Here is a 14,517-nt window from a genome sequence, read left to right as displayed (position 1 = left end):
TGTGGGATAATCTTTCTAAACATGGATTTCAGGGCCCCTCTTATTGTGTTTTTTGTGGTAATGGGGAGGAGTTTGTATCCCATCTGTTCTTCCATTGCTCTTTTTCTACTCAGCTATGGCACCTTTGGTGGAGTGCTTGGGGTTGCTCTTGTAGGCATACTTCCTCTTTGCTTGAGTCCTGGGCCTGCTTGGGTGGTGCTCCCTCCAAGCTGCTTGGATTGTTGGCCCATCATTCATTCTCTGGCATATCTGGCTGGAGAGGAATCGTTGAATATTCCAAGATGTTCAAATTGGTGTTATGCATCTTTGGTGAAAGATCTCACATTCTCTTCAGGAAACTATTCAAGTGAAGTGTGCGCTAGATGGGGGTATGGATCCGATTGATCTTGCTATATGCAATTGTCTCAATTTTCATCTTCAAGACAAGGTTGTAGCTGAAAGGTATCAAAGAGTGATCAGGCAACCTCAGCAATAGAAGAAAGGTTGGGTGAATTGGGATGGGCATTGGACTCCTCCTCCCCATGGAGTTCTGAAAATTAACACTGATGGTTCTTCTTGGGGGAATCCAGACCTTGCTGGTATTGGGGGAGTGGCTTGTTGTAGTTTTGGTGATGTTAAATTCTTTTTCTCAGTGCATAAGGGTGATTACACTAACAATCTGATAGAGGCTCAGGCCATTTTATATGTTGTGGAACAATGTTGCTTGTAAGGATAGCACAAGATTATCTGTGAGTCTGACTCCCAAGTGGTGGTGAACTTGCTTTCCTTGTAGGAGCTTGAGGATGTTAGTTGGCAACTGGCTACTGTTGTTAATCAGATTCTTCTCTTTTGTACCTCTCTTGAGTTCGTTAGGTTTACTTACATTCCTTGTGAATGGAACAAAGCTGCTGATTGTTTAGCCAAATGGGCTTCTAGTCATGTTCCGGGATAGAACATTTTAGATAGGGGGCAACTTCCCTTTGAGATGGTGCAAGAATTTGATAAACTTGTTGCTTAGGATAGAGCTCCTTGTTGACCTCTCCTTGTTGTAATCCTTTCTGTCTTAATAAATTTTTACCCCTCTTTTTCTAGAAAAAACAAAGGATGTTTAAATCTAAAATTATTTGTTGGTTGTATGGAAGATAAAATAAATAAAATATTCTAAATGATTAAGTCGATAGGCTTATTGTGGGAGCTTTGGTTCCAATTTTTTTTTTGCTTGAAATTTTGTAAGACTATTTTTCGATGAAGGGTAAAAACCCTTTCCTTCTTCATGGTTTTAAGAAAAACCAATTAATAATTAGAAATTTCTCATTTATTTTTTCAATTAAAATTTCTATTTTTTCCACTATTTCTATAAAATATTTTGACTATTAATGTTAAAAGCCATGAGAAAATGATGGTCAACTATAATTTCTCTTCATTTATGCAATGGATACTAATCAGTACTAAAAGAGGCAGATGAGGATGTTTATCCTTTTGCTTCTACCATTGAACAATGCCAAGATGCCATGTCTTTTGTCTATTATTTGATTCAACGGTTTCCACACAAATTTGTTCCACAATTTATCAATGATGATTTTCCTAGGAGTGCATATTGGTTGTAGGGGTTAGTTTTTGTGTTAATGCTCAAATAATTTTGAGCCACAACTTACACTTTTTTTTTAATGCAATTTTTGAGTAACCGAACATTAAATTTGTCGCAAAGTTGTGATCAAGAGTATTTGGAGATTGTGGTAATGAAATTGTACAATAGAAACTTGGCTTCTCAGATGGAGATTTTTACTAACTTTGGGAGACTATGTGACATTTAATTTGTTGGCATGTGGGTTTCTAGATTGGATAGGAATTAGAAATATTTTTTGTTTTCATCTTGTTAATGTGTACTCATAGATATGTTAATAGATTAAATACTCTTATTTTAAGGTTCATAATTAAAATTCTTATTAAAATTCAATATTATGTATGTATGATTGAATAATTTAACGATTTGAATAGGTCATAAAATATGTAAAGATGTGATTATTTTGAACAATTATATGTTGTACTTCTTAGAATAGAGAATATTTTAATTAATATGCTATTTTTTTGGATGAATTGTGTATTGTGTTTCTACTACATGAGAGTTTGAAAAAAAAAAAGCATTAGGTTTTTGTTTATTTCATATTTCTTTGAATATACTTTGTTAGAATTTTTTCCTAAATGTTCCATATCACATTCTATTTAGATTTGAGTTTTTTTCATGAATGTTCAATATTATACTTTATTCATATTTGAATTTTTTGTAGTCTTGTATTATCTTGCCAATATATTACAAAGCTTAATACCAACATTTTACCAAAAAAAGAAAGAAAAATCTAACACAATCTATCTTAAAAGAAATATAACTATTCAAAGAATTTTTAAAAAAAATTTTACACTATATGTGTCATTTTAATGGTAATTTTTCTATCTTGAGAATATTTTGAGGATATTTATATGTTTTTCGGTAAATCTTTTGGTATTCTTGACTCAGAATTTATTCATTAATCAAGAAGTAGGATATTTATATGTTTTCCTTTAAATCTTTTGGTACTCTTGACTCTGAATTTATTCATTAATCAAGAAGCACAATATAAATTTCCAATTTTATGATTTCTCCAATTCAAACATTAGGGAACATTTACCATTACAAAAAGGGTTTAATTTAAATATATTTTTCTTCTATTTTATGCCTACTATAGTTATGTTAGCTAGATTCTTTTAACACCTTGAAAAAATCTACTTAAGTTGATAGCCAAATTGTATTGAGCCTTCTTTGTTTTTTAATTATCATTGGCAAGTTTCTTATTCTCTAACTAGTTTCTAATTTTAGAGTTACAAGATTTCCACAATCCATTAGATTTCATTTGAATTTATGAGACTGATTGTGTCAAGATTTGATCCATGTACTTTTGCATTTTATGAATCAAATAGATTTGTTGAGCTAATGAATTGTGTCTTGTCTTTTGAATTTAATAAGAATTTTATGGATTGCTATGCAAAAACATATAAGAAAGAGACTAGATATAAGATAAGGAAAACATCTTAGCTTTTAGAATTATATTGGTTTAGCAAGTTATAAAAAATAGAGATGATTACAAGTACCATTTGTAAAATGTAAATAATATTAATAATGTATTTAAAATCATTAGTAAAATTATTAAAAATATTATTATACAATTTCTCTATAATCTATCATGTATTTATTGGTATAAATTCAGTTAAAATAATATATTGGTTAAAAATTGACAATTTATTTCTTTAATTTTAAAAATAAATTATCAATAATTTGTTAAAATGTAAAAATGATTGTGGCTAAGTTCTATTTATAGAATGTAAATAATATTAATAAAATAATTTATAACTTCTATTGCCAAATAAATTCAAAGAGAGATATTTAATTTTTCACCAATAAAAAACAATAGTTATCATAAGTTAAAATTATTTTAAAAAATTATTTCTTATGAAATGTTTGTCGAAGGTGTTTTTCCTAAGAACAACTTCAACAATGAAAGTGTCTACTTTTGCATTTTATCATTCAAATACATTTGTTGAGGTAATCAATTGTGTCTTTTGTTTTTTGAATTTAATAAAAAATTTATGGATTGCTATGCAAAAATATATCAAAAAGAGACGATATATAAGGAAAATATATTAGCTTTTAGAAATATATTAGTTTGGCAACTTATAAAAAATAGAGATGATTACAAGTATTATTTATAAATTGTAAATAATATTAATAATATATTTTTAAAAAATCATTAGTAAAATTATTACAAATATTATTATACAATTTTCTCTATAATCTATCATGTATTTATTGGTATAAATTTAGTTAAACTAATATATTGGTTTGAAATAAATGAGGGATGAAAATTTATTCAAGCTAAAAGAGAAACAAGAAGAAATGGAGAAAGGGCATCAAACAACACTGTCAAGATCAACCAAGTGATCAAGTTGATAGGACAAGCCCAACGGAAGTTGAGTCTTATCAACAATGTTTCAATTACACATATGGTCAGAAGCCCACTTCGCTAAACAATCATCAACACTATTCCATTCCCTAGGAATATGAGTGAAAGTAACAGATTCTAAAGAAGTACACAAATTATGAATCTGGTCCGCAATCAAAGCTAACTTCCAACTAACAACTTCAAAATGTTGCTGATTCAATAGATGTATCACCACTTGTGTGTCAAATTCGTAGAGAAGCCTTCTCCAACCAAGGTCACAAGCATTCTTCACAACATACAAAATAGCTATGGCCTCCATCAAGTTGTTAGTGTGATGAGCCTTATAAATAGAAAACACAAATTGGACATCCCCCTTACTATCTCTACCAACACCACCAATGCCAGCAAGGCCTGGATTTCCCTTGGAAGACCCATCCATGTTGATTTTAAGAATACCTTGCGGATTACAAATTGACAATTAATTTCTTTAATTTCAAAAAAAAATTATCAATAATTTATTAAAATGTAAAAATGATTGTGTTAATTTCTATTTATAGTATGTAAATAATATTAATAAAATGTTATAATAAAACTTTTATTACCAAATAAATTCAAAGAGAGATATTTAAATTTTCACCAATTAAAAACAATAGTTATCATAAGTTAAAAGTATTTAAAAAAAATATTGGATGGTAACATTATTAGATTCTTTCATTTCAAAAAAATAATATCTATCACTATAAAGTCTTCTTTATAGTCTATAATGTATTTATTTGGTATAAATCAATCAAGTCATTTTTTTAAAAAAGACATTTATGTTTGCTCATAGTTTTGGTGGTCTATAATGTTGACGAGGGCTTCAAAGGCGTATTAGTTTGTGAGTTCACCTTTTTTTGGGTAAAATCTTCATCTTTGAAAACACTCATATCGGCTCTTCATTGTGCATGCAAAAACACACAACTGCTAGTGTAAATCTATGTTAAAAAATAGAAAGTACTCTTAAAGCATGTGTAATAATTGATAATGTATAAATGGGAGAAGTTCTTAAAAAATATAATGATCTTTTTCAACAAGGCGCATGGCACATCCACAAGTTTCACTCAAGTCTATGAGAGGAGTGACCTCGCAGGAGCGCGCTGTTGTGACAAGTACCGTTGTTTGTTGCTTCCCCTTCTACCACTATAGTTTGCAAATAAAGTTAGTTGTCATGAACTTAGTTTTGCGGCACTATGAAGTTTTTACTTCGCAAGGTGAAAGTCCTTTCCTCTTCTTTAGCATTGTCATGTTCGTATGATTACAATCTAGTATAACCATAGTATAGTGCACTACAAACTTTGCACTCTAAAAGTTTTGTCTAGAATGAAGTGGAGTTGTAACACATTTAGAGATTTTTGCTAAGGTGTGCAAGCATCTAACTTCCCCTCCTATCTTGTCACATGGAGTGTTTCTCAATGTTTGGTATCCATTGTGCTATGATTGTGTGTTGATTTACTTGTCTATAAATGCTACTCAATATTTTTTCTCTCTCCTTGTATATCTTTTTAAAATCTATTATATATTAAACAAGATCAAATCATATATGATCATTTGAACACATATGTAATTGACAAATAAAATAAAATACAAAAGAATAAAAAGAGATTAAAATAATTGACAAATAATACATTTCTATATTTTAATATTACAAAATTTAAATAAAAGATAGGCAGAATAAAATCACACTCCCAATCATGCTAGAACTTCAAAATTAGAAAACAACTCACTCTTTACGTACTTTTCGATCACTTACTTGTAATCTACACTTTGCTTTCTTACCAATCAAAAACACAAAAACAATTGAATTTGAATTGGTTCGCTCAGTTCAAAAGGCATACACAAATAACCATATTTTCTAAATGAAAGAGATCGTGTCCACAATTTCAGCTCCCCTGGATTTTGCAAAATATAGGCCCATGTGATGAGTTACTTCCTGCATAGTTGACAAATAGGTATTAAAAATCCACTAACATGGCAAACAAAAAATAATAAATCAACAAGTTTAATTTGAATGAAACCCTGACATGGTCTCATTCCTCATGTTCCCCATGAAGTAGTTTAATTAAGACCCTATCATGCCAGCGCCGGTGGATTTTTTTAAAGCTTTTCACTTAATTTCCCTTGAGAGAGACAGAGACCATTTTTTTAAGGACCAATGCTTACTGACATGATAAAATGTTCATCTTAAATGTCATATATGCAATTACTAACAATTATCTATATATCTAAAATGCATCTTCATTACAAATATTGCACTCCAGCTAGTCCCTCAAAAATTTACAATTTTAAAATGCATCTTCATTACAAATATAGCACTCCAGCTAGTCTCAAAATTTTGCAATTTAAGTTTTTTTTTAGAAACATATATAAAACAGAGAAACTGAAATTGACAAAACATTTCTAAAACTTTTAGTATGCTGATTAGATTAGCTCTGGTTTTTAGTCTTTTCATCTAAGACTTTTAGTTTTATTACTATCGGCTCTTTAAAGATTTAAAGACTGTGATGGTTAGTGTAAAGGTTGTGATGATTAACATTAAAGTTATTATGTTTTGTAGTAGTTGATATCAAATATTTTTTAAATTGTTGGGATGCTGTTATGCTAGTTTCTGGTTGGTTGCAGTGTTAGGTCCCTTCTCTGTTTTGTTGTTTCCTTTGCTGTTAGGTGTTCTATCTGATGCAAGGAATCAAGGCCTTCGCCCTATTTAACTAATCAAAACATTATAGTTATTGTGCATATCTTGTAATAGTTATTGAGTAAATTTTGTTTCTTGATATTTTGAATCAAACTACATGATTCATCATCTGAAAAGAAAATAACATGCTAAGAAAAAAGAACAATAAGATTATTAGCAAACATGACTGGATAAATAGGAAACGGTAAGGGCACCAAGACCATGGTTACAACAGAGAGAAAAAATGACCAAATACTTTTTTGATGTGTTTTTTTTCCTTCATATTTAATAATTATTTTTGTCATTTTTTCTCTCCTCTAGTGTCACCTTGGTCCTAGTGCCCTCTCACACTTTCCTATTAATCCAGCCTGGTCTGCTAACAATCTTACTATTCTACTCTCTTGTCTTCCTCTCTTCTTCTTGATGATGGATCATGTAGTTTGATCCAAAACGTCAAGTTAATAAATTCATGCTGTGATTACCAGAAAATATGCACAATAATGTTATGGACTGCAGAAATCATGAGTCTACAAAAAACATTGTCATTCCATGATTGCTTATGAAACATGGGTCAATAAGATTGACTCAAGAAATGCGTAATTGAATCCTAATAACAATATCATAATTACCATTCTAACAAGTAAAGATATCAAATACACACTTATGAATCCTCTAAAACAATCAGCATGGAGGCTAAGCTATTTTTTCTTACAAATTTGACTTTCAGTTCCATGAATGCATAGCTGATAATTGCACCTTCCAATAACATATGAAAGACACGGAAGAAATAAATGAGGACATATGACCAATTTGAATTCAGAGTACAAACATTATTGGAAATTTTCTCCTTGCTGAGTTCAAATTTAAAAAACAATGGATGTGAACTTTAAAAGTAATTTGCATACCTGTGGATGAGGAAATGCACCAGCTATCTTTTTGGCAACATGAAGAGGAAGATCATAAGTTGCACATCCTTGAGAGTATACTACAACTTCTTCCAAAGGGGGTATAAGACCACGGTTTCTTGCTGAAAGAACAGTTACTACAAAATCTAGCACGCATATGTCAGTACATATGCCTGCTACCAATACCTGCAATGTCAAATACCATTTGCATCACAATGATGACAACAGAAATTTTGTGTAATGGGAAAGCTCAAGATCTGTAGCAAAGGAGAAACAATTAAAGAAAGGACAAAGAGGTCACACTCCTGAATTCCTTCTGATATTTGCATTTCAAAAAAGATAAAATAAAATGCAATTCGGATTATTCTCCATCAGACAAAGCATACCAATTTTGCTCTTCAGTTTTATGGACGACATTGTCTAATTAACTTCTGCTTAGTCAGATTTCAGCCTAGCATCTCTTAAAGATTACAGTGTAGGAAACTGATACACATAGTACCTAAGATCTCTTGATCATGAACTAGAGTTGAAGGCTTATTTAATATTTTATATTAGGCATAGTTAAAATTAAAATGAACTTCCTAAATCCCATAGTACAAGAAGTTCACTGCAAAAATCAAACAAGAGCATTTCAAAACTTACTTGTTGAATATCATTGGCTCTCACCCAATCGACAAATGTATTGGAGCCATCCTTTTGTATGCTACCAATGAACCCATTGATACAATCCTTACGTTTAGTGACTACATTTGGGTCATCCTCCAACCATTCAAGAGCTGTCAAAGTGTTCAAAACGAAAATGTAAATTAAATTACTAAAATCATATCCAGGGTGCTAAAAAAAAGATCCCATTGGGTCTCTAACGGTTCGTTGAATAAATAAGATAGATGGTTCTTATCTAAGCCCATGATGCCATAAGAATCTAAACAACATAAAAGGATCTGTCTGTGATCAAAACAGACCATATCAAGATGCTGAAACAATACATCAAATGTTCTATTTGTGATCGTCACTGAACAATCCAAGATGCTAAAACAAAATATCAAATGTTGTCAGATGACTTTGTTTCCACAGAACTCATTCAAAGATGTATTTACAATATGCAAATAAATCAAAGAAGCCAACGGGAACCAAAGAAAATGCTTAAAAAGGGCAGAAATCAAATCAAATAGTAATAGAGGATTATGTTTCCTGACGAATATGAATACACAAAATAAATCAATAAAGATATACCTGGAACAAGGTTTTCTTCACCAGTTCCTACTATGCAATGAGGAGGATAAGGAGGCTCTGGCTTATCTGGATAATGTGTGTCAAGAAATGCCAGTATTGGCCATTTTCTAGCACTGAACTCTCTGGCCAACCTTGTGCTCTCCTCCACCATAACATTTATCTGTTGATTGGGGACTTGAGGAGCCTGCCAGAGGAGGATCATATTACTATCTATTTCCAAACATTGTTAATTTGGCATCAGAAATGAGACAAAGTATAAGGCCGTTATACCTTTTTGCTAATCCAAGTGGATAATATCAATGCATAGCTATAATCAATTTAAATCTAATCAGAATAACAGTATGCAAACTGGTACTTCAAAAATGCTGCTAAATTTATCAATTTCAATGACTCGGCAAAGCACTTAATTTGGCGTCTTTCCATGTTAACTCTGAGAAGGGATACAATTAATCAGCCTAGGAGATTTTAATAAAAGCATGAGACAAAGCTTTGGGATAATGCAGTGCATAACAGATTATATCAGACCATGAAAATTTCCAGTATATCAACATAGGAAACTTGCCAATTATTAATTAGACAGAAAGACCCAAAATCAAGCGGTAATAAGCTTTGAAGGCTCCTCCCTTAAAACATTTAAATTTCGGCTTTCAAACACCCACAAGAGGAGTTTAAAAAAGGATTTGCAGTGTGGAGGACTATTTATTTTCTTTACTAATTTTGATTGAGTTTAGACGAACTCAAATTGTCCTTTTTCCCCTGAATTCTTGCCCCTTTTTGAATAGATCAAGTCTGAACCTAAAATGGGCCTGCCAAGTTGAAGCCCAGTGGTGAACTCACTATTAAGCCATCGGTAATCTTCACAAATGAATGCAACCGTTAAACCCTACGGAAACGGAAAATTCAAAGACCCGGATATAGGATACTGTTTATGGGGTTTTCCCAATCAAATCTGTTTTGAAAAATATAGCAACCAACAGATACTTCAGGGAAAAAAAGCATACCCTAGGTTCTTAGTTGCAGATAGGATGTATCCAAATTATGATATTTCATATAACATGAATTCGCCGCTAAAAAATCCCTCGTTTCCTTCTCATCTTACATTTCTTTTGTTTCGAGCCACGAAATTTGACCAACCATTTCAAATTAGTAAATGCTTTTCCACCCCTTAAAATTTCCCCTCGGCAAAGCCAATTCCACAGATCTGACCACTGAATCCTTTGACAATGCCGGCGAAATCGCATTTAACTATCCCAAAGAACACGCTATTGCTATCCTAAAACCATGTTCTAACTAAAAGGCCGAGAGAACAAATGTTGAACAGCACAAGGAAGTAAATACCAGATTGCCGGAGCCAGTAGTGCAGAAGCCATTGACGAGATCCACCAAAACCAGACCAGTTTTCTTCTCCGAGGAAAGAAGCAAGTGCCCCTGCTTGAGAGGCAGATTATCCTGCAACTGTTCCAAAAGATCTATACCCATTAAATTAACTTCTGCTGCTGTTTGCAGAGCCCTCTCAGGGAACAGGAAGGACACAAAATGCAGATTCAGTATCCTTACAGATTCTCAGTCTGTTACTGGCTTCTTAAATTGTACTGTTTTTTGGAATGCTTTATTTGCATCATTTGACTGCTAAATTGTCTGTTTAATGTGGAAAAATTCCAAGCTACCAACTGGCTTATGGATTTGTATGCAGTGTGGATATGGCGGTTTTTACTGATCGGATTTTTTGTGCAGTCTAATTTGGAAGGCGTCTAGAGGCTAGTTTAGGTGTAAATTTGCCGGACGATCTTACTTGTCAAGCAAGTTTTTGTTTGACGCTGTCTTCTAAATATTGACATAAATTATTTTATAAATAAATAGTTGGGTTGTTCCTTAAGGTAGGATACAATGCAAATTTTCAATTAGATTCACAAAGAATTTAAAAGTTTATATGGAACTTACAATTTGTATCTATTTTTTATTTTCTCTTATTTTATAAATGTTCATTCTAGGTAGGGAGAAAAATCAATTTTAGTTAACAAAAATACACATATTTTTCCAACAACAATAATGACATGCATTAGTGATCTTTATCGTTTTCACAAATATCTTCCACCTCACTACCTAAGACATAAATGCATGTAATCAGCTAGAGTCATGCCTTACCTGCCTTGTGTGGGGTTATAAAGTGGAAAAAATGGTTGAAAGATTTTATTTAAAAAAATTAATTATGGTCTCTGGACAAAAAAAATGTAGAATAGTCTTAGTATAGTAGGTTTCACCCAAGAATTATGATTTTTTCAAAATATGTTCAAACTATATTGAAATGAATTAGAAATTAGATTAATTAATTAAAATGAACAATTTATTTTTAAAATGCTCTTATTAATATAGAATGAAAAAATAATGTTAAGTTTAATTTTATTAAATTTCTAGTAATTAATTCTTAAATTGTCTATATTTTTAAAGTTATATAAGAAAAAATATTAAATTAGTTTTTTTTAAAACTAATAATTAAATTTTAATGTATTTCATCAAAATAATCAATTATTTTCACAATATATTATACATAAAGATGGCAATATATTAAATAATACATATAACAACATATAAAACCTTTAATAAAATTATTATGTTTTTATAAAGATAAATTGGATAGATAAATTGACATGTTCAACATTGAAAGTTTAAATTATCTAAGAATTTATTGGATATTAAAGATGGCATATAGTTTTTAAAAGTGAAACATTGAAAACTTACTTCTCTTTTTCTCCAAAACTTACTCATGTCAAATGTTGAGTGTTGCAAATTCAATTCTAGAACATTTCCTTTGACAAAGGAGAGATTTTATTAGCAACTGAGAAAAAGTGTTTCTACTTTTCTACTTTGTCCTTCCCTGAATTGAAGGAAGCAATGAGTATAGGACATGTTGCCAGAGGTTTTGGCGAATAATAAATTCATTCTTATTGCTTCCTTTAATTTTTTTCCTGATTTTTTTTTTCTAAAACTTTAGCTTTGAAATTTGTGTTTCACATAAGAACTAATGCTGAAGGTCCAACGAGAACATTAATAACTAAATCATTTTTCTTACCAAAGATTGTAAATATATCAATCTAGGTTATTTTTGAGTTTGAGTTTTTTTAAAATCTTACTAAAAAACTAATTTTCATACCATTAAAAAATACATTTACTTAATTTTTTCTTTATAATAATTTAAAATTATTTTTTTACTAAATTATAATTAAATTAATTAATAAAAAAGTATTTTTTTAAGAATATAATGATTTGATAAATTTTTACTTAAAATATTTATAAATTTTGTTACAAAAAAATTAAATTTGATTTTTAATGTTTTATATTTTCTATTTTAAATATATTTATTAGTTTTACATGGCCCCTTATTTTTGTCAATTGTAAATGCTAACTTTTTTCACACTATGTTTAACTAGCTATTTTTTTCAATCTTGTTTAATTTAGCCGGGAAATTTGTCAGTTTGGCCGAAAAATTAAAAATCCTTCCCGTTAATTATTTACCGACAGTTTTTACCTCCCTCCACTTTTAACTCTTGTTTTGATATTTATTAGTTGTTATTTTCACTTTTAACTATTATTTTTCTTTTTCTATTTATTAGTTGTGATCTTCACATTAGCTCATGTTGTGATCTATTCATTTAACCTTTGATTTTTAAAATTGATTTAGATTTTAGTTTTTCAATTATTTTAATTTATTTTTTTATATTAGTTTAATTTTTTCTTTAAATATTATTTTTTAGTTTTTATAATTTATTTAGTCAATAGAATATTTGTTAGACTTTTTTTTTTGTATTTCTCTTATTAATTTTTCATAATAGATTTTTTATAGGTTTTTTTAAATAATTTTTTTTCATATTTGATAAATTTAATTTAAATAAATAATATTTATTAATCTATTTAAAAGATTTTAGTAAATACTATGTTATTTAAATTAAAAATTATTAATAATCTAATTTGTTCACATAAGATTATATTTTAAATATCCACTTTTAACTATTATTTTTCTTTTCTTATTTATTTAAAAAATAATTACTTGTGATCCTTACATTAGATTATGTTGTGATATCTATTTATTAAACTTTTGATTTTTTAAATTGATTTAGGTTTTAGTTTTTAAATTATTTTAATTTTTTTTTATATTAGTTTAGTTTTTTCTTTAAATATTATTTTTCAGTTTCTATAATTTATTTAGTCAAGAGAATAATTTTTAGAGTTGTTGCTATTTTTCATATTATTATTGTTTATTTCTCTTATTAATTTTTTGTAATTTTTTTTAGGGTTTTTTTTTAAATGATTTTTTTTCATATTTGATAAATTGAATTTAATTGTAAAATTTTGAAATTATTGAACACGTTTTTTAAGCAATATTCAAATTTTCTAAATATTGTAAATTTTATATCTATATTTTAATCTTTAACATTTTTGTTTTTGTATTTTCATTTTTAAAAAATTTATACTTACATTATTTAATGTTCATTCTACATTTTTCTCTTAAATCTTATTTCCTATCGGCGCACTCGTCGCATGTACAAAAGCATGTGACTACTAGTTTTTTTTTCGCATTTTTAAATTTGTAAAACTAATATTATTCTTCAAACTTACTTTTTTGTTGGTTTGGATCGAGTAGTCAACAATTTATATTTATATTTATATTGGAAAAGGTAGAAACAAATACTTCGTTGATTTAAATAAATTTTAGAATTGTTATTTAAATATTTCTTAAAATAACATAATCCTTAATCTTTTCTTTTTTTAAATTCTATTCCAACTATCTCTATTCATTGTCCCTATAATAACATATCATTCTCTCTCTTTTAAATTTCTTCGTATCCTTCATTTCTATCTGTAAATCTCTATTATCATTATCTCTGTTTTCAATTTGTCTTCATATATATAAATCTCCATCTTCCTTCTTTTCTAACTATTATGAGGAATATATCTCTTTAACACTCTCTTTAATGTGTCTTTAAAATACAAATAATAATGACTTCCTTTTTTGGATATACATGGCTTAACAAAAGAATCACGCGGGCTCCAGCAACTTTGTCATTGCTCCTTTGTCACCGCAATGTACTTCCATTAGTGTAGTCTTTTGAGCTTCTTGAAAGAACCTATAAATTTTAGTGGCCAACACTCAAACAACGTTGTGGCTAGCCTAGGGACATGAAGTCCCCATGCATTGGTTATTAACTAGCAATAGGATCACTACTTCATGTTCATCAATGCACATCTATTAGTTTGTTTCTTACTTCTCTAAATTTTATTTTTTCCATCTTATTTCTATTTTTTATTTTTGCAATCCACAACATTGCAACCATTATGCACTTGGCCAGAACTATGATGCTTGTGTCTCTTGTTCAATTTGGAAAAACACATGAGTTTGGGTTGTTTGTTCTTTTTTAAGAAATAATTTAAGTTGTTTGATTCATGCATTTTGTAGTCTAGTTTAGTTTAAGCATGTAAGTTTTCAAATTTATGGAAGCTAGTGGTTTCATGAATATACTAAGAGGAGTACTCCTAGTAAAGTGGGTTCTAATATTTGTACGCTACATTTTGCAAATTAAAAATTTAATGGAAAATCATCTAATTGTTCAAATTTTTTTGGAAAAAGGTTAGCAATTAGATCAATCTTGCAAGCATGTTGGTACTGTAATCACCCAAAATTGGTCAATCCTTCAAATGCAGAATTATATCTCATGGTGAA

At 29.4% G+C, this 14,517-nt stretch overlaps 1 protein-coding gene across 1 annotated transcript; it reads right to left on the bottom strand.

The window, feature by feature from the left end:
- Window positions 1–5,700: 5,700 nt before the first annotated feature.
- On the bottom strand, window positions 5,701–10,781 carry LOC149538147 (nicotinamidase 1-like). Its single transcript, XM_089799530.1, has 5 exons — window positions 10,140–10,781; window positions 8,802–8,985; window positions 8,211–8,344; window positions 7,569–7,754; window positions 5,701–5,922 (listed from the first exon to the last, which is right to left on the bottom strand). Exons 1-5 carry the CDS (start codon window positions 10,278–10,280, stop codon window positions 5,845–5,847), a joined length of 723 nt encoding a protein of 240 aa, XP_089655656.1. The 5' UTR covers window positions 10,281–10,781; the 3' UTR covers window positions 5,701–5,844.
- Window positions 10,782–14,517: the final 3,736 nt, after the last annotated feature.

The sequence above is a fragment of the Cupressus sempervirens genome, chromosome 9, assembly GCF_028749045.1.
Source record: "Cupressus sempervirens isolate cs-2001-9-10 chromosome 9, ASM2874904v1, whole genome shotgun sequence".
NCBI classification, from domain to species: domain Eukaryota; kingdom Viridiplantae; phylum Streptophyta; class Pinopsida; order Cupressales; family Cupressaceae; genus Cupressus; species Cupressus sempervirens.
The sequence above is the reverse complement of the archived record's forward strand: the minus strand, read 5'-3'. Positions and strand labels throughout refer to the sequence as shown.

Excerpts from the sequence above, each read along its gene's own strand:
- LOC149538147 (XM_089799530.1), bottom strand. The coding sequence starts at position 10,280 with ATGGGTATAGATCTTTTGGAACAGTTGCAGGATAATCTGCCTCTCAAG. Across the intron at positions 8,345-8,801 it reads TGAAGAAAACCTTGTTCCAG|CTCTTGAATGGTTGGAGGAT; the intron begins GTATATCTTTAT and ends ACACTTTGACAG. Across the intron at positions 7,755-8,210 it reads GAGCCAATGATATTCAACAA|GTATTGGTAGCAGGCATATG; the intron begins GTAAGTTTTGAA and ends TTGACATTGCAG.